This window comes from Acanthochromis polyacanthus, chromosome 2 (genome assembly GCF_021347895.1).
Source record: "Acanthochromis polyacanthus isolate Apoly-LR-REF ecotype Palm Island chromosome 2, KAUST_Apoly_ChrSc, whole genome shotgun sequence".
NCBI classification, from domain to species: Eukaryota; Metazoa; Chordata; class Actinopteri; family Pomacentridae; genus Acanthochromis; species Acanthochromis polyacanthus.
The window spans coordinates 37,347,681-37,366,578 of NC_067114.1; the positions used below are offsets into that span (position 1 = coordinate 37,347,681).

The 18,898-nt window shown below is 39.4% G+C and overlaps 1 protein-coding gene across 1 annotated transcript; it reads left to right on the forward strand.

Moving 5' to 3' along the window:
• The first annotated feature begins 219 nt into the window (after positions 1-219).
• On the forward strand, positions 220-11,308 carry LOC110972377 (uncharacterized). Its single transcript, XM_051944885.1, has 14 exons — positions 220-342; positions 1,155-1,360; positions 1,502-1,639; positions 2,206-2,344; positions 2,427-2,910; positions 4,303-4,444; positions 4,538-4,681; positions 4,766-4,840; positions 5,192-5,250; positions 8,140-8,324; positions 8,635-9,035; positions 9,970-10,069; positions 10,405-10,594; positions 10,681-11,308. Exons 1-14 carry the CDS (start codon positions 220-222, stop codon positions 10,818-10,820), a joined length of 2,526 nt encoding a protein of 841 aa, XP_051800845.1. The 3' UTR covers positions 10,821-11,308.
• Positions 11,309-18,898: the final 7,590 nt, after the last annotated feature.

Sequence of the window (18,898 nt, forward strand, 5' to 3'; positions counted from 1 at the left end):
TTGAGTTTCATTATTATGCTGTGGCACAAGTTCAGATAAGGCATTTCCAGGAAAGAAATTTTTTTTTCTTTCAAACTCAAACCAGTTTTGCAGCCTCCCTATTGTTCTGCAGCATCGCATGCATGCCATTAAGGTTGGCAAAGGTGTCTGCAGGTGTATATAAGGATGCTGCAGGTGGATGTGAGCTGCAGAGGTTCTGGAGACAGAACTTGGGGCATCATGGTGTTCACAAAGGTCCTTCTGCTGCAGCTGCTCCTGGTCTCGGTGGTCTCAGCGTCGCATTACTGGGGGACGACCGCAACCTCCGCCTACAAAGGCATCAACTTCGATGGAACGTACAAGGTGAGACCCACAACTTTTAATGGCAGAATTACAGATGAAGTGCGAACATGATTTCCCTGGTGTAGTGTCGCATCTTATCAGAGATATTGGACTTTCCAAGTGGCTTAAAGAAATGATTTCCAAACTTGTTCAGAAAAAGATATGCTAGTTCAGAACATTAAAAGAATATAAAATAAACTTATTGAAGTTCTTTAGATGTGAGCGTGTTTGATATAGTGATTTCTTTTAATGGAATTGATTCAATTTTGTTGAATTCCATTTTTAAAAAAGTTCTTTTACAGTTATTATTTACATTATATTATATACTATTTGTACTTTAAAGGTTTATATTTTTTCTGTGATTTAAAAAAATGAATTTTTTGACTAAAACATAGTGTCTGACATCTGTTGTGCATCTTTGCATTAATTCAACTTCAGTTTGTGTTCACTTTCATTTTGCTTTTTTTTTTTTTTTTACTGTTTGCTGTGGGGGGTGGGGAGGATGTACATAACTTTCTGGTCTTTTTGTGTATTATAAGTTGTTTTACATTTATTTATGGTCAGGACTCATTTTTTATTCATTGTTTGCCTCTTTCTTATCTTTTTGTGTGTTTTGCAGTTATTTTACATCAATTATTTGCATCTATTTTCAAAGGTTTTTTTTCCTCTCTTTGTCCTTGTTGTCTGTCTCTTGGTGGTTGTTGGATTATATTGCAGCCAAATAACATTCACCATCACTTTACACGGAAGCTCTGGATCAGAACCTCCCGACTCTTTGGGTCTTTGGTCCAGTTCACTGATCTATCCATCCTAAATTTGATATTTTTCCACAGGTACGCTTTCGTTTCCGGGACACCTTCGATAGCTGTTTCAGCTCCCACACGTGGCGTTGCACCAGTGGCAACTGTGGCTACGTCTCTGGAAGTAATAAAACAACGATTGACAGCAGCAACAATGGACCACAATTTGACAGGCTGTTGTGTGAAACTGAAACAGTTGTCACAAGGAATGTTCCAAGCAACAAACCTTTTCAGCTGAGGTGGATAATCTTAACTTTAATAATCTAATTACCATTGAAGCTGTTCATAATGCATATCTTCTTACCTTCAAGTCATCATGTCATAAAGTTGTGGTTCTGCTAGATTTAATATTTAAAGAATCTTGTTTCCACGCATACCAGGGCAGATAGCTGTTGCTGGATTGCAACACGTAATAGGGTCAGAAGCTGGGATGTGCTCATCGGTGTGGATTTGGGGAATAGATCTGACACCAGAGAACCAAACAAATCACCTGATGTTACCATTCTGCCTTTCTTGAGGTAAGTTTCCTCAAATCTGCCTCTAACGTGCAGTAATGGAAAATTTCGATTGTAGAACAAATTTTCCTCTGCTCTTCATCTCTTCTGAGTCTGAATTACAATTAAAGTAGCTATTTGTGATTTTGCATATAAACTAATTGCATTCATTGTTGAGATGCTTTGCTTAAGTATTTCATTTTTCTGCTACTTTCTCCTTCCCCTAAATTGCAGTTCACAGGGAAATATTCTATTTTCTGCTTCACTACATTTGTCTACAATTAGCTTTTGCTTTGTTTTTATTTGTTGTCTTTTTGCATAGTTTGCATCACTTCTCCATTGGTTTGCTTCTCTTTATTTATTTGGGTCATCACTGTTGCTCTTTCCATTGATTTCTATCTCCTTTTTTAGGATGAAATCTCTACACAGTAGTTTATATAAGAAGCTTTAAAAAACAGATAATGGAATGGAACATTTTTTGGTGCATCTGCACTTTTACACCACTGCTCGCATTACTTCCTGCATTTGCTCTGCTCATTTTTCATTCTGATATGATGTGTTTCTAACTCATGTTTGTGTGTTTATTGAAGAATTCCTCAGAACTGCCCTCGGACATACAAGCTGATGACCTTCGATCCCGATGGTGACGATGTCAGATGCAGATATGGAAATCTGAGGAACGTAGAGTGCAGCAGATGTGACCGACCTGAAGGATTCCATTTAGACGAGGTCAGTTAAAAAAGTGAATCTCCTGTTACATTAATGCATTGATGCTTTGCCTGACTTAACCTCTAAATGTTGATACCGTTAGGACTCCTGCACGTTGCACTACAACTACTCCACTGCCAACCCCAGTGTTTATGGATTTGAGATGATGGTGGAGGACTACTCAAAGGGGCACATCGATCTATTCTACTCCGACGGATCCCGGTCCCACAGGCATCCATGGCCTAGGAGGAGGAATAAGAGAGCCATCACCTATCCTACCACAATGGCATGGCCCTGGTGGACCACAGCCAGACCCACCACAACTTCATGGCCCTGGTGGTACACAGCCAGACCCACCACAACTTCATGGCCCTGGTGGTACACAGCCAGACCCACCACAACTTCATGGCCCTGGTGGTACACAGCCAGACCCACCACTACCAGAACCACAACTGCATGGCCCTGGTGGATCACAACCAGACCCACCACAACCACAACTGCCTGGCCCACCACAACCCAAAGGCCCGTAACCCCATATGCTCCGACTCCACCCCTCAGCCAACTCCCTCTACAGTTCTCTTTTCTTGGCAAGTCAAATTTAACTTATACACATAAATACTACATTTTTTTTGTTTTTGCCTTTTTATTGTGATAGTCACAGTGAAGAGTGACAGGAGATGGGGAGAAGATATGCAGCAAAGGGCAGGACTCAAACCCGGGCCACTGCGTCAGAGACCAGCCTCTGTACATGGGTCACCTGCTTCCATCTGAACAAGAAAAGTTTGGAAAGACACATCTTATTTGTTCACATGACTACTGGCTTTGAGACGAAATAGATATTTTTAAAAGTGTATGTAGTCTTTACTCGACGAATGAATCAAAACAGAATAATTTGGTTTATCCTAAAACATGAATCCATACGGTGGGAGACACCCGTAGGAAGAAGTCAGTGGTGGAAGAAGTTAGATTTCAAGTGAAAGTGAAACTACAACTTTATATGAGAAATACATATGCAAAATAAATACTAAAAGATGGGAAACAACTGCAAAGACAACAAAAAATAACAGAAAAAGATGCAAACCAATGAAGAAGCAGTGAAAAAATATGTTATAGGAGCTTAAATGACTGCAAACACACAAAAAGACCAAAAAGAGATGCAAACCAGTGAAGCAAAATGAACACAGATTAATTCAAAACACCTCCAAATATCTAAATAAAACAGAAATAGATGCTAATTCGTACAAAAAGAGAATCAAAAGCAACACAAAAAGGCATAAATCACCAGAGGGAGCTAGAAACTAATGGAACAGAGAGACAAAAAGAGAGACCTGAAAGACATACCAAATCAATATAAATTCATGTACAATAACTGCAATGACACACAAGAAGGTCATAAACAGATGCAAACCTTTGAAAAACACATCCAAACCAATAAAAAAATGGCCAAATCAACACAAATTTATGTACAACAACTGCGAACACACTAAAAGACCATAAGAAGATGTAAAATGAATAGTAACAGATGTGAAATCACTGAAAAGACACATAAAAACACCACAATGAGATACAAAAGAAATGTAAATAGATGTAAAACAACTGCAAAGACACACAAGATGTAATAAAGAGATGCAAATCAATGAAAGAAATAAATGGACACAAATTGAATTAAAGTGACTCTAAACACCAGAAAGTTATGCAAAACTGTTTCTGTCAGTTTCTATCAGAGAAATATTGTACTTTCTAATACAGTATTTCTCTTTAAAAGATATAAAAGAATGCTCAAGTTAAGTACATACACCTCCAAATTGTTTTTTTCAGTAAATGCAGTTACTGTTTATTACTATAGGTGGTGCAGAAGAGAGCCAGGCAAGATTTAAACTTAGAACCTTTAAACAAACAGCAGCAAAGTTAGAGTTTCCTAAATTTATTCAAAAATCTACTTTAAATTACTATTTAAATGTACTGTTTTAATCCACCAGTGGACCCACCTGCACCATCATGTGTTGAAGGAGAGTACCTGCCCAAGTTTGTGCATCCAACACCTAGACATGAAGAGAGGATCCATGCAGAGATCGACTCATCCGTGGAGATCAGAGTCAAAGCTCAAGCTTCACTTTCAGTGTAAGTGAGATGAAGCCAAAAGTCATTTCAGTAAGAGAGCTAACATCAGTAATCATGAAAAATCCCTGTTTTCTTGTTCTTGTTTTCACACAGGATTCAAGGTATCATCATCAGCGGTCCTTCGAACGTCACCAAGCACAAGACCACCCACAACGAGTTCGTCATCAGATGGACGCCTACGGCCGACGACCTGGGGGAGTTCTTTCCAATCTGCTTTGCTGTTGAATCAGCAACAGGGTGAGCTCTGGCTTCAATTCTTTTAGGACACAACCAGTTTTGCCGTTTCTAAACCATGGTTTCCACCATTTCTGTGTTTTACAGGCCAGGTGTCACCAGACCTCCGGTCGCCACACATTCTCATTCTCACTCCCATTCTCACCCAACCCCAACTTCACGGTAAGTCATATTTCACTGCTGATTGCACGGCTCATGTTGTGTCTGAGGAATGAAAATAAGGAAAGAATATTGAACACATTAAGCTGCCAAGATCATCAGGAGGATAAAGAAAGAGGAAGAATTTTACTACACGATCACTGTAGCCAAAATAAACAGATGCAATCTCAATATCTGTACAGAATTGGGAGGAAAAAAGGCTCTCCTATGGAATTCATCTTGTGTGTTTTGTCTTCTCTTTTCAAATGAAATTAAATACTACAAATCTGTAATCATCCAAACTTGAATGTGTTATTCATTGCATTCCTTTTCTCAGTTAAAGTGCTAAATCAGTGCTCCTTAATGCCCTTTCAGGTCTGGCCTCTATCACTCTGAGATGAGGTGTGTCGTGGTGGAAGTCAAAAGACAGATAGGTGAGTCTACAGGGTGCTTTAATGTCAACATTTCCTTTATTTAACAGTCAAGTGTTGGTCATATTGACAACATTGCACATTGGAGAACAATTCTTTGAAGATGCTGTGTTTGGGTGAAAACTGCAGTTCTTCATACGTCCACTAGAGGCTGCCTCCAAAAATTAGGCAATTTCCTGAAGGAATTCTTGTGTCAGATACGGCTTAGAGAACAAAATTAGAACAACATTAGAATAAATGCAGTTCAGAAGTAGAAAAGCAATAAGATGTAAGTTCGATACATTATCAGTAATTAAATATAAGTTAGCTTAAATGAGACTAGAATAGAAAAGTAAGGAGTACTGCTGAAAACAATACCAAACTATGTTTCCAACATTTTTGAAGGAGTTCCCAGAAGTGCTGAGCACCCGTTGGCCTTTTTGCCTTCACTCTGTGGTCCAACTCATCCCAAACCATCTCAAATGGGTTTAGGTCAGGTGACTGTGGAGACCAGGTCATCTGACGCAGCACTCCATCACTCTCCTTCTTGGTCAAAGAGCCTGGAGGTGTGTTAGGGGTCATTGTCTTGTTGAAAAACAAATGACGGTTTCATTAAGTGCAAACTGGATGGGATGGTCTGTCGCTGCAGGATGCTGTGGATGCTGGTTCAGTGTGACTTCAATTTTGAATAAATCCCCAACAGTGTCACCAGCAAAGCACCCCCACACCATCACACCTCCTCCTCCATGCTTGATGGAGGGAACCATGCATGTAGAGACCGTCCATTCACCTTTTCTGCATCTCACAAAGACACAATGCTGGAAACAAAAATCTAAAATTTGGATTCATCAGATCAAAGTACAGGTTTCTACTGTTCTCATGGCCATTCCTTGTGTTTCTTGGCACAAACAGTTCTTGTTCTTCGTCCTCAGTAGTGGCTTTTATGCAGCAATTCTACCATGAAGGCCTGATTCACACAGTCTCCTCTGAACAGTTGATGTTGACTTTGTCTGCTACTTGAACTCTGTGAAAAAGTTATGTGGGCTTTCATCTGAGGTGCAGTTAACTTGCGATTTCTGAGGCTGCCTGGTCATAAAATGTAAATCATGAATACATATATATATATATATATATATATATATATATATATATATATATACACACACGTGGACAAAATTGTTGGTACCCCTCAGTTAAAGAAGGAAAAACCCACAATTCTCACTGAAATCACTTGAAACTCACAAAAGTAACAATAAATAAAAATTTATTGAAAATTAAATAATCAAAAACAGCCATTACTTTTGAATTGTTGATTAACATAATTATTTAAAAAAACAAACTAATGAAACAGGCCTGGACAAAAATGATGGTACCTCTATAAAAGATTGAAAACTATTTGACCAGAGTGACATGATTAACTCAGGTGTGTCATTTAATTGACATCACAGGTGTTTCCAAACTCATAATCAGTTAGTCTGCATATTTAAAGGGAGACAAGTAGTCACCCTGCTGTTTGGTGAAAAGGTGTGTACCACACTGAACATGGACAACAGAAAGCGAAGGAGAGAATTGTCCCAGGACATCCGAAAAAAAATTATAGACAAACATCTTAAAGGTAAAGGCTATAAGACCATCTCTAAACAGCTTGAAGTTCCTGTGACAACAGTGGCTCATATTATTCAGAAGTTCAAGACCCACGGGACAGTAGCCAACCTCCCTGGACGTGGCCGCAAGAGGAAAATTGATGACAAATTGAAGAGACGGATCGTTGGAATTGTATCCAGAGAGCCCAGAGCAACCTCCAAAGAAATTAAAGGTGAACTCCAAGGCCAAGGTACATCAGTGTCAGATCGCACCATTCGTCGTTGTTTGAGCCAAAGTGGACTTCATGGGAGACGACCAAGGAGGACACCACTGCTGAAAAAACTCATAAAAAAGCGAGACTGGAATTTGCAAAAATGCATGTTGACAAGCCACAAAGCTTCTGGGAGAATGTCCTTTGGACAGATGAGACCAAACTGGAGCTTTTTGGTAAGGCACATCAACTCTATGTTCATAGACTCAAAAACCAAGCATATGAAGAAAAGAACACTGTCCCTACAGTGAAACATGGAGGAGGCTCAGTAATGTTTTGGGGCTGCTTTGCTGCATCTGGCACAGGGTGTCTTGAAAGTGTGCAAGGTACGATGAAATCTGAAGACTATCAAGGCATTCTGGAGAGAAATGTGCTGCCTGGTGTCAGAAAGCTTGGTCTCAGTCGCAGGTCATGGGTCTTCCAACAGGACAACGATCCAAAACACACAGCCAAAAACACCCAAGAATGGCTGATAGAAAAGCGTTGGACTATTCTAAAGTGGCCTTCTATGAGCCCAGATCTGAATCCCATTGAACATATGTGGAAGGAGCTGAAACATGCCATTTGGAGAAGACACCCATCAAACCTGAGACAACTGGAGCTGTTTGCTCATGAGGAGTGGGCCAAAATACCTGTTGACAGCTGCAGAACGCTCATTGACTAATACAGAAATCGTTTAATTGCAGTGATTGCCTCAAAAGGTTGTGCAACAAAATATTAAGTTATGGGTACCATCATTTTTGTCCAGCCCTATTTCATTAGTTTGTTTTTTAAATAATTGTTAATCAACCATTCAAAAGTGATGGCTGATTTTGATTATTTAATTTTCAATAAATTTTTATTTATTGTTACTTTTGTGAGTTTCAAGTGATTTCAGTGAGAATTGTGGGTTTTTCCTTCTTTAACTGAGGGGTACCAACAATTTTGTCCACGTGTGTATATATATATATATATATCTGCTCCTACATAAAGCAATGCTTGTCACAGGTTTTATAGCACATACATGGTTTTGTTTGCATAATTGGTGTTTTTTATAATATATATCTCTCCTGTTAAAGTTAAATCCCATGTGATCTGCAATGAGTCCTCAATGACAATCCTGGTGGAGAAAGCTTCCTTCCCTCGACTCAGTGAGGATCATCTGCGGCTCAACGACCCCTCCAACACCATCTGCAATCTGACGTCTAACGGCACCCACGTCATCGGCCACATCGACCTCAACCAGTGTGGCACTCAGATCGAGGTAACCGGGGGTTGTCTGCTTGATCATTTCTTTATTTTTAACATTAAGCAGGAGACTTGATATCCTCCTGGATTTCAATTGCTAACATACTGGATGTTTCTGCACGTTCAGGACATGTCAAATCCAATTCCAAAATGTTATAATTGTTCTAAGACAGACATCAACAAAAATATGTGCAATAAGCACAACAGACGACAACGTAAAATTATAATATAAAATACAGGATAACAACCTGTAGGATCAACTTCTAACATATATGTCCCACATGTTGTTAATACTGAGGCTGAACATGGAATATTTTACTCTGCAGGAAGATGATGACTACCTCATTTTCAAGAATGAAATCACCACATATGAAGACCCGAGGAATGTGATCACCAGGAAGCACCTGCTGGAGGTGCAGTTCTACTGCCAGTACCCCAAACATGGCAACGTGTCGCAGAGCTTCTCGGTTCACAGGAAGAACGTCACCGTGTGGGAGAAGGGCATGGGCACATTCACCTATGGGTTTGAGTTCTACGAGGACAGCAGCTACCGAGCCATGATGAATCCAAACTCGTACCCTCTGGAGGTAGAGGTAGGGACCGAGCTTTACATGAAGATAGAGGCCACCTCTTCAATCAACAACACTGAGATGTTTGTGGAGTCCTGCAGGGCCGCACCGTACGACAACTCCAACTACCCCAATCCCTACAGCATCATTGCAAACGGGTAAGCATGACAACACACTGCAGTGGCAACAGAGGAAAACACAAAGTATTAGTAGGAATTTGTGAGAAGTTGTTGACTGTAGTTGAGGAAGGTCACTTGTATGATGTGTCAGAACTCATGACAATTTATATATAATGAATGTAAAACTTAAACTCATTGTCTGTCTCTGTCGTCCACTTGAGTGTTTCACCTTTTAGATAATAATAATAGTAAATTTTGATTCTTTAGCACCTTTCAGAACTGGAATGACAAGGTGCTTAACAAAGAAGAGAAACAAAAGAGTACCTATTCAATATGAAATGGACTTTCATTCACTAAACTCTTGACTAATTTCTTTTGGTTTTAATTTTGTGTTGTTTTTCTGTCCTCTAACTGATCAAAGGTCTTGAATATTTAGTATCTGCCAATATCTGTCACCATTTTCCAAGAAAATACACATTTCAAGTATTGCTGTCGTGCCTGGTTGCAACTCTGGGCGGAGCCTCTTGCTGTTTACATCTGTAGTGACCAGAGGAGGCGGGCACTCAGGCTCCACATAGTGCATGTTGCAAGCAGACGCATTATGGGGGTTAAACTAGCAACAATCCCCATGACAAAGACTTCTGTGATGCTTAAAGACCTCTGAGCAGCGCTCAAGGGTTTAAGACAAAATTGAATCAGCCAGAGCTGCATTTTAAAATCTTGATTTAACTTCAAGATGTATCCCTCATATCATGTCCATAGCCTCAAACAGTAAATCAACACAAGACAATTGTTAACTGTGCTCAGTGTTATCAGTTAATAAATTATTCATCTGGATAGTGTCCTGATGTAAATTATACTCTCTCTTTATGACAGAGATAAAAAAAAAAAAAAAAAACCTCTATACTGGCCAGTGTTGTGATACCTGGACTTACATTAGCAATGCCTCATCCTCTTGTTTTTCTCCAATTAGGTGTAAAGTGGACCCGACTGTTGACATCTATCCTCGTGCCCACAATAAGCAGTTCTTGTTCAGCATGGAGGCCTTCAAGTTCATCGGCTTGCATGACCAGGTGAAGAAAATGTAGCTACAAATGCATCTGCAAATGGGTTTAAATTCACAAGTTTCTGTGCATCTGAGGGGACTGACTTATGCAGGAAAATACTCTATTATTCTATTTTATTTTGTTTAAATTTATGTGAAACAAAAGACCTCTTCACACATTTCATGAGACAGGTGTGTCTAAAAGAAAATGAGCTCTTTAAATAGGTGCAAACAGTCTCATGCATACAGTTTATTGTTGCAACTAAATGTATATTTGTAAATTAGACAATCTGATTTTAAATGATTGTAAATGAAGCCTTACGGTCCTTTTAATTCCCAATTTAATTCCCTCGTTACATTCAGGTGTACATCAGCTGTTCAGTTATCATGTGTGAAGCTGGAAACCCCAACACCAGGTGCTCACAGGGATGCATAAACTCCACAAGCAGTCGTCGTCTCTACAAGAGAGAAGCAGCGATCCAGAGTGGAGCTCACTTCGTTTCCCAGGGTCCCCTGCGCCTGAAGAGGTCGGCCGAGAACAGCGACAGCTCAGGTATGGACACAGCGAATGTTTTCTTCACAGCAGCTACCTTGTCTGAGTAAAACATTGAAATGAAACTGTTCTTCTGTTGTTTTCAGCGATCGCCCTGAACCTGAACCTGGTGTTCATTGCTGGATGTGTCCTGGCTGCTGTTGGCATGATCTGTGGAGTGATCATGTACAAAACCAAGACGTCCAAGGTCAAGTACCAACCACTGCCTGCATCTGAGACCTTGTAAGACACCAGCAGAATTTATTCATTTCCTTTATGGGGGTTTTGTGTGTCTACTCATGTGCATTTTAAACCAATTAATTCAATTAACTTCTTGATAAATGTGTGCAATCTGTGTCTGGGCAAGTGAATCAACAGATATTTCTATGAAATGACACCAAAAGGATGATCAACTAGTGCTGCAGCTGCTGGTAATTGTTCTGTGTGTATTTAAACCTGCTTCTCCTAATGAATATCACTCTATGATTTAAATCAAATATCCTGAATGTTTTCTAAGTCATAACTGTCCCATTGTCAGAATTGGCTTCAAATGAATGGAAAAATCTTAAATCATTTATGATATACTTTTTAATGGATCAGTAAAAAAAAATACTCTTGCAATTGTCTGACAAAATGAGGTAAAAAATCACATCAGAGTTGTACTGGTTTCATATGTGACATGTATCCGCCTGAGATAAGGCGGAGAATGGATCAATAAATTTTTTCTTGCATCTGTTTCTTGCCTTTGTCCATTTTAGTTCTCATCTACTCTCAGACAAACAGGTCCTCATTCTAATCTAATAATGTATTATATTGTGTATTCTACTGTTTGTGTTTTAAATTATTACAGACATTAATTTACTACTGCACTGTAAAGAATAATAAGTAAATAAAAAGAAGATTTTTAAATGGAATGCCAAGAAAACAGTGGGGAATAACTATTAAAGATAAATGATGAAAACACATAAACTCAACATTTTTGTTGTAAAAACTAAAAGTAATTATACAAGATTTTTCTTTTCATTTAACAAGCAAATCTGTGTAATATTACTATGGCTGGGATTTTAACGTGTTTTTTCTGTAAATAATTACAGGAAAAAAATAACACGTTTTTAAAAAATAACACATTAAATTGCATCTTTCTCAGTTCCCTAAATTCTGGCACACTGGCAACACTGATGAACACTACAGCCCAGTAGGTGGCAGTAATGAACCTAAAGTCTGTTTAGCAACTATGAAGAAGATGCACAGAACCATAGACTGTATAATAAAAATGTAAATTTACAGAATGTTGTAAAGTGTTTTAGATGAGAATTGTCACAACCAAAGTCAAGTGCTTGTGAAGCACTTTAAACTATACCAAATGCTTTTGTAAAATACTATTTTAGTTATGATTGATTGATTACTTCTTGTGGCTGTACACTGCCTAACCATTTGTCAATATGTTTATAGGTTAACATAATAATTCTGCTCTTAAATGTGCTGAGGTTCAGCAGCAAGACAGTATTAAATGTCTGTAATATATAACAAAAAGAGCAGAATATACTATAAAAATACATAAAATTTGATTGAGTTTTGATTGGAAATGTTACAGAAAATCATTTCAGTTATAAAAGAGTTTTGGATAAACAACATTGCTGCACATTCAGTTTTAAAAGTATTGGAGGATACAGTGCACACCCCACTTTTCAGTTTTTTATTTGTTAAAAAAGTATAAAATATCCAATAAATTTCATTCCACTTCATGATTGTGTCCCAATTGTTGTTGATTCTTGACAAAAAATTACAATTTTATATCTTTATGTTTGAAGCCTGAAATGTGGCGAAAGGTTGAAAAGTTCAAGGGGGCTGAATACTTTCACAAGGCAATGTATGTCAATGTGGTGCAACTCCTCTTATTTTACAGCTGAATGTAGGCCACTCAGTGAAATGGAAAATTATTGAAATATTTACTAAAATCAATATTAGTTATTTGGAAGTTTGACACATCAGTCCCTTAGGTACGTTTTATCCGTTTGTTTCCTGGCTATAAAAGACACAAGCAGAAACAAAAAAATCAAGCCGTTTTTTCGTTTTTTCGTTTTGAGCAAAAAACAAAAAAACAGGAAACGGTTCGTTTTTTCGTTTTTTCGTTTTCACCCCAAAATGAAAATACGACTCAATATTCCGTTTCATTCATGGGCGGGGCTTCGGAGCCTGCCAGTGCACAATAAAGCTCCTGCCCATCACAATAAAGCTCTTGCGCTGGCATTCATAGACAGACTGACTTTCATTGTATTGCCTGCCCCCACTGCACTTCCCTAACTCTAAATCAAAGCAAGTCGTGTACACAGTAATGACAGTCATAACCAGTGGTGTAGTCTAGTTTTTTCTACTGGGTATACTCCAACCTCATAAACCAAAGCCAGGTCAGGTTCTCATATATGTGCGCGTGCACACACACACACACACACACACACACACACACACACACACACACACACACACACACACACACACACACACACACACACACACACACACACACACACACACACACACACACACACACACACACACACACACACACACACACAGCACCAGCTCCTTTATTTCAAACAACCAATTAGATACTTATAGAGATTATAGCGTCAGCAGCTCCTCCTCCTGCCATCAGGTAGACCTGATGTTTCCTCTTCATCAGGTAGAGCTGATGTTTCCTCTTCATCAGGCTCCCTTTCCTAAATGTTAACCTTAGCTCCAGCTGTAGTGTTCCCTAAAGTGGCAGTATTCACAGGACAAGCAACAGGCTTATTAAAACACTGAAATAGTTTCATTTAGCTTTGCTTTCTTTTTCTTATTTTTTCTCCACTGACTGATGTTGGGTCATTAGAAGTTCTAGACTCATGTCCCTCTTCTGCTAAGCCAGGGGTATTCAGCTAAAATTCAGAGAGGTCCAGTCAGCAAAGGTCCAGAACATCATAATGTCTAACTTGAGTTACTGTGATATATGCTGATGTAACCTGGTAGTTTTATTAGAGTCTGCCTGTAATCAAAAACTGACCGTCAAATAAATTCAGTACGGTTCAAAAACATTTTGACATTTATTAATAAATAACTTTTATGTAACTGTATATCTTAAAATAAAGTGCAGAACTTAAAAAAGCATGACTGAACAACCTGAATCAACTTCTATACATCTTTTATAATACCTAAATCTCATAAATGTAAACATTTGAACACTTTTACATTTTTGTCTCATATCACTCCCCTAATATCTCTGCAGCTTAATGGGAGAACTGAGCTGCTGCTTGTTTGAGCCGTTCTCAAAACATATTTTGATTATGTTCATAGTTGAGAAAGCTGCCTTACAGCTGTTTGCTGAGCCAAACATGTTCAGCATGTGACCACAGTCTGTCCTCTAGAGATGTATAAGGCACAAAAGATAGGACTCTCAGAGTCGATGCTTTGTAGTGAATCTGAAGAGCCGACTCCGAACGTATTTAATGGAGTATGGAGTTTAACACTGTCCTAGCAGAAAACATGTTACTGGATCCTAGATTAAAGAAGCTTGCCTTCAGTGACAACAGAGCTGTTGATGAGACACTTCAGAGAATATGAGCAGCAGCAGCAGTCTGACACCTCCACCATTAGAGGACCAAGTGGAGGAGGAACCTCAAACTTCTGCTGTGGAGGCTCTTTGATGGAAGAGCTACAGGAGATGATTCAGGAGAAATCCTCCAGCTGATGTGGTAATGGAGGATCATATCTAGAGGAAGCCCTCATCCAACCAGCAGACGACCCACTGAGCTGGAGCAGGACAAGGCCTCAGTCTGCCCCACCTGGTGAAGGTGATGGAGGAGAGACAACTTCTTCCATCTGAGAGAATCTTCTCAAAAACACGGCAGATATTCACTGAAAGAAGAAATGTATCAGCCCATCCAAGCTCAGCCATCTGATTTTTGTGAATGTCAGCCAGCTCTGAGGACATTTATACTGTTTGAATACTGAGTCTGGTTCTGGTTCTGTTCTGGTTCTGTGGGTTCATGTGCAGAGTTTTGTTCATTTATTTTTTGTGCAAAAAAGTTTGGTGGAAATAATAAACAAAAGCAAGAATACCTGTTTTTGTAACAGAGCAAATATACAAAATGAGTCAATTATAAGGCTTCTCATAAAAACACTGAGCGAAAAAGAGTTTGTCAAAACGATTCATATTTGCCAGGTTAGGCAAAAACGTGAGGCTACAAAGAATAATAAATTAGGAGCCATTTGAGAGCCGAAAGAACAGGCTTTTCTTTGGAAGCAGTGCCAAAAGCTCTCTGAAAAGAGCTGAACTTCCATCACTGCTGTCCTCTTTGTCCCTCATCTCTCAGCTGCTTTTTGAAGGCAGAGCTGCGATGCAATTCAGCGACGTCATTGGCTGAGTAGCGTCACGTGGGATGCCTGAACTCGTACATAATTGGTCTGTGCGTTTCTGAGCCGATAGACCAATGATAAACACTGGAAAGCTGCACCGGTAAAATAGAAGCGACCTGTCAAATTTACACCCGTATAGACGACGTCTGGGTCCGGATCCGGACCGCGGTCGGCCTTTAGTGAACCCTGTTCTCAGCCAGACACCTTCCCCTGTCCCATACAGCTTCACCGCTTCCTGACACAGAGAAAAATGAACGTTATGTCAAAAAAACATACTAATACATGTGTTTGCGCATTTTTAAGTGGTTATATGGAAATTCGGACCGTATGTTTTGTGTCTTGTGCTCTAGAGGACAGACTGTGGTCACATGCTGATCATGTTTGGCTCAACATACAGCTGTAAGGCAGCTTTCTCAACTATGAACATAATCAAAATATGTTTTGAGAACGGCTCAAACAAGCAGCAGCTCAGTTCTCCCATTAAGCTGCAGAGATATTAGGGGAGTGATATGAGACAGACAAAAATGTAAAAGTGTTCAAATGTTTACATTTATGAGATTTAGGTATTATAAAAGATGTATAGAAGTTGATTCAGGTTGTTCAGTCATGCTTTTTTTAAGTTCTGCACTTTATTTTAAGATATACAGTTATATATAAGTTATTTATTAATAAATGTCAAAATGTTTTTGAACCGTACTGAATTTATCTGACGGTCAGTTTTTGATTACAGGCAGACTCTAATAAAACTACCAGGTTACATCAGCATATATCACAGTAACTCAAGTTAGACATTATGATGTTCTGGACCTTTGCTGACTGGACCTCTCTGAATTTTAGCTGAATACCCCTGGCTTAGAAGAAGAGGGACATGAGTCTAGAACTTCTAATGACCCAACATCAGTCAGTGGAGAAAAAATAAGAAAAGAAAGCAAAGCTAAATGAAACTATTTCAGTGTTTTAATAAGCCTGTTGCTTGTCCTGTGAATACTGCCACTTTAGGGAACACTACAGCTGGAGCTAAGGTTAACGTTTAGGAAAGGGAGCCTGATGGCAGGAGGAGGAGCTGCTGACGCTATAATGTCTATAAGTATCTAATTGGTTGTTTGAAATAAAGGAGCTGCTGCTGCGTGTGTGTGTGTGTGTGTGTGTGTGTGTGTGTGTGTGTGCGCGCGCGCGCGTGGACATGTGAGTGCACGCGCACATATATGAGAACCTGACCTGGCTTTGGTTTATGAGGTTGGAGTATACCCAGTAGAAAAAACTAGACTACACCACTGGTTATGACTGTCATTACTGTGTACACGACTTGCTTTGATTTAGAGTTAGGGAAGTGCAGTGGGGGCAGGCAATACAATGAAAGTCAGTCTGTCTATGAATGCCAGCGCAAAAGCTTTATTGTGATGGGCAGGAGCTTTATTGTGCACTGGCAGGCTCCGAAGCCCCGCCCACCAATGAAACGGAATATTGAGTCGTATTTTCATTTTGGGGGTGAAAACGAAAAAACGAAAAAACGAACCGTTTCCTGTTTTGTTTGTTTTTTTGTTCAAAACGAAAAAACGAAAAAACGAACCGTTTCCTGTTTTTTTGTTTTTTGCTCAAAACGAAAAAACGAAAAAACGGCTTGATTTTTTGTTTCTGCTTGTGTGTTTTATAGCCAGGAATCAAACGGATAAAACGTACCTTGTCCCTTATTCCTCTACAATCCATTTCATATTATTTATCGAGATTCATTCAAATATATATTTGCAGATATTTAAATGAAAATATGAATTCACATTTGGATGTTTATTCAAATTTTACCTCTGGAAACAGATTTTGTAGGTAGGTGGACAAGGTACGTTTTATCCGTTTGATTCCCGGCTATAAAAGACACAAGCAGAAACAAAAAATCAAGCCGTTTTTTCATTTTTTCGTTTTGAGCAAAAACCAAAAAAAGCAGGAAACGGTTCGTTTTTTCGTTTTTTTCGTTTTGAACAAAAAACAAAAAAACAGGAAACGGTTCGTTTTTTCGTTTTTTCGTTTTCACCCCCAAAATGAAAATATGACTCCATATTTCGTTTCATTGGTGGGCGGGGCTTCGGAGCCTGCCAGTGCACAATAAAGCTCCTGCCCATCACAATAAAGCTCTTGCGCTGGCATTCATAGACAGACTGACTTTCATTGTATTGCCTGCCCCCACTGCACTTCCCCTAACTCTAAATCAAAGCAAGTCGTGTACACAGTAATGACAGTCATAACCAGTGGTGTAGTCTAGTTTTTTCTACTGGTTATACTCCAACCTCATAAACCAAAGCCAGGTCAGGTTCTCATATATGTGCGCGTGCACTCACATGTCCGCGCACACACACACACACACACACACACACACACACACACACACACACACACACACACACACACACACACACACACACACACACACACACACACACACACACACACACACACACACACACACACACACACACACACACACACACACACACACAGCAGCAGCAGCTCCTTTATTTCAAACTACCAATTAGATACTTATAGACATTATAGTCAGCAGCTCCTCCTCCTGCCATCAGGTAGACCTGATGTTTCCTCTTCATCAGGTAGAGCTGATGTTTCCTCTTCATCAGGTAGACCTGATGTTTCCTCTTCATCAGGTAGACCTGATGTTTCCTCTTCATCAGGCTCCCTTTCCTAAATGTTAACCTTAGCTCCAGCTGTAGTATTCCCTAAAGTGGCAATATTCACAGGACAAGCAACAGGCTTATTAAAACACTGAAATAGTTTCATTTAGCTTCGCTTTCTTATTCTTATTTTTTCTCCACTGACTGATGTTGGGTCATTAGAAGTTCTAGACTCATGTCCCTCTTCTTCTAAGCCAGGGGTATTCAGCTAAAATCCAGAGCGGTCCCGTCAGCAAAGGTCCAGAACATCATAATGTCTAACTTGAGTTACTGTGATATATGCTGATGTAACCTGGTAGTTTTATTAGAGTCTGCCTGTAATCAAAAACTGACCATCAAATAAATTCAGTACGGTTCAAAAACATTTTGACATTTATTAATAAATAACTTATATGTAACTGTATATCTTAGAATAAAGTGCAGAACTTAAAAAAGCATGACTGAACAACCTGAATCAACTTCTATACATCTTTAACAATAATTAAATCTCATAAATGTAAACATTTGAACACTTTTACATTTTTGTCTGTCTCATATCACTCCCCTAATATCTCTGCTGCTTAATGGGAGAACTGAGCTGCTGCTTGTTTGAGCCGTTCTCAAAACGTATTTTGATTATGTTCATAGTTGAGAAAGCTGCCTTACAGCTGTTTGCTGAGCCAAACATGGTCAGCATGTGACCACAGTCTGTCCTCTAGAGATGTATAAGGCACAAAAGATACGACTCTCAGAGCCGATGCTTTGTAGTGAATCTGAAGAGCCGACTCCTAACGTATTTAATGGAGTATGGAGTTTAAAACTGTCCTCATAGAAAACACGTTAATGGATCCTAGATTAAAGAAGCTTGCCTTCAGTGACAACAGAGCTGTTGATGAGACACTTCAGAGAATATGAGCAGCAGCAGTCTGACACCTCCACCATTAGAGGACCAAGTGGAGGAGGAACCTCAAACTTCTGCTGTGTGGAGGCTCTTTGATGGAAGAGCTACAGGAGATGATTCAGGAGAAATCCTACAGCTGATGTGGTAATGGAGGATCATATCTAGAGGAACCCCTCATCCAACCAGCAGACGACCCACTGAGCTGGAGCAGGACAAGGCCTCAGTCTGCCCCACCTGGTGAAGGTGATGGAGGAGAGACAACTTCTTCCATCTGAGAGAATCTTCTCAAAAACACAGCAGATATTCACTGAAAGAAGAAATGTATCAGCCCATCCAAGCTCAGCCATCAGATTTTTCTGAATGTCAGCCTGC

Coding starts and splice junctions, on each gene's coding strand:
- LOC110972377 (XM_051944885.1), top strand. CDS start 220: ATGGTGTTCACAAAGGTCCTTCTGCTGCAGCTGCTCCTGGTCTCGGTG. Junction 5,251..8,139: donor GGAAGTCAAAAGACAGATAG/GTGAGTCTACAG, acceptor CTCCTGTTAAAG/TTAAATCCCATGTGATCTGC. Junction 9,036..9,969: donor TACAGCATCATTGCAAACGG/GTAAGCATGACA, acceptor TTCTCCAATTAG/GTGTAAAGTGGACCCGACTG.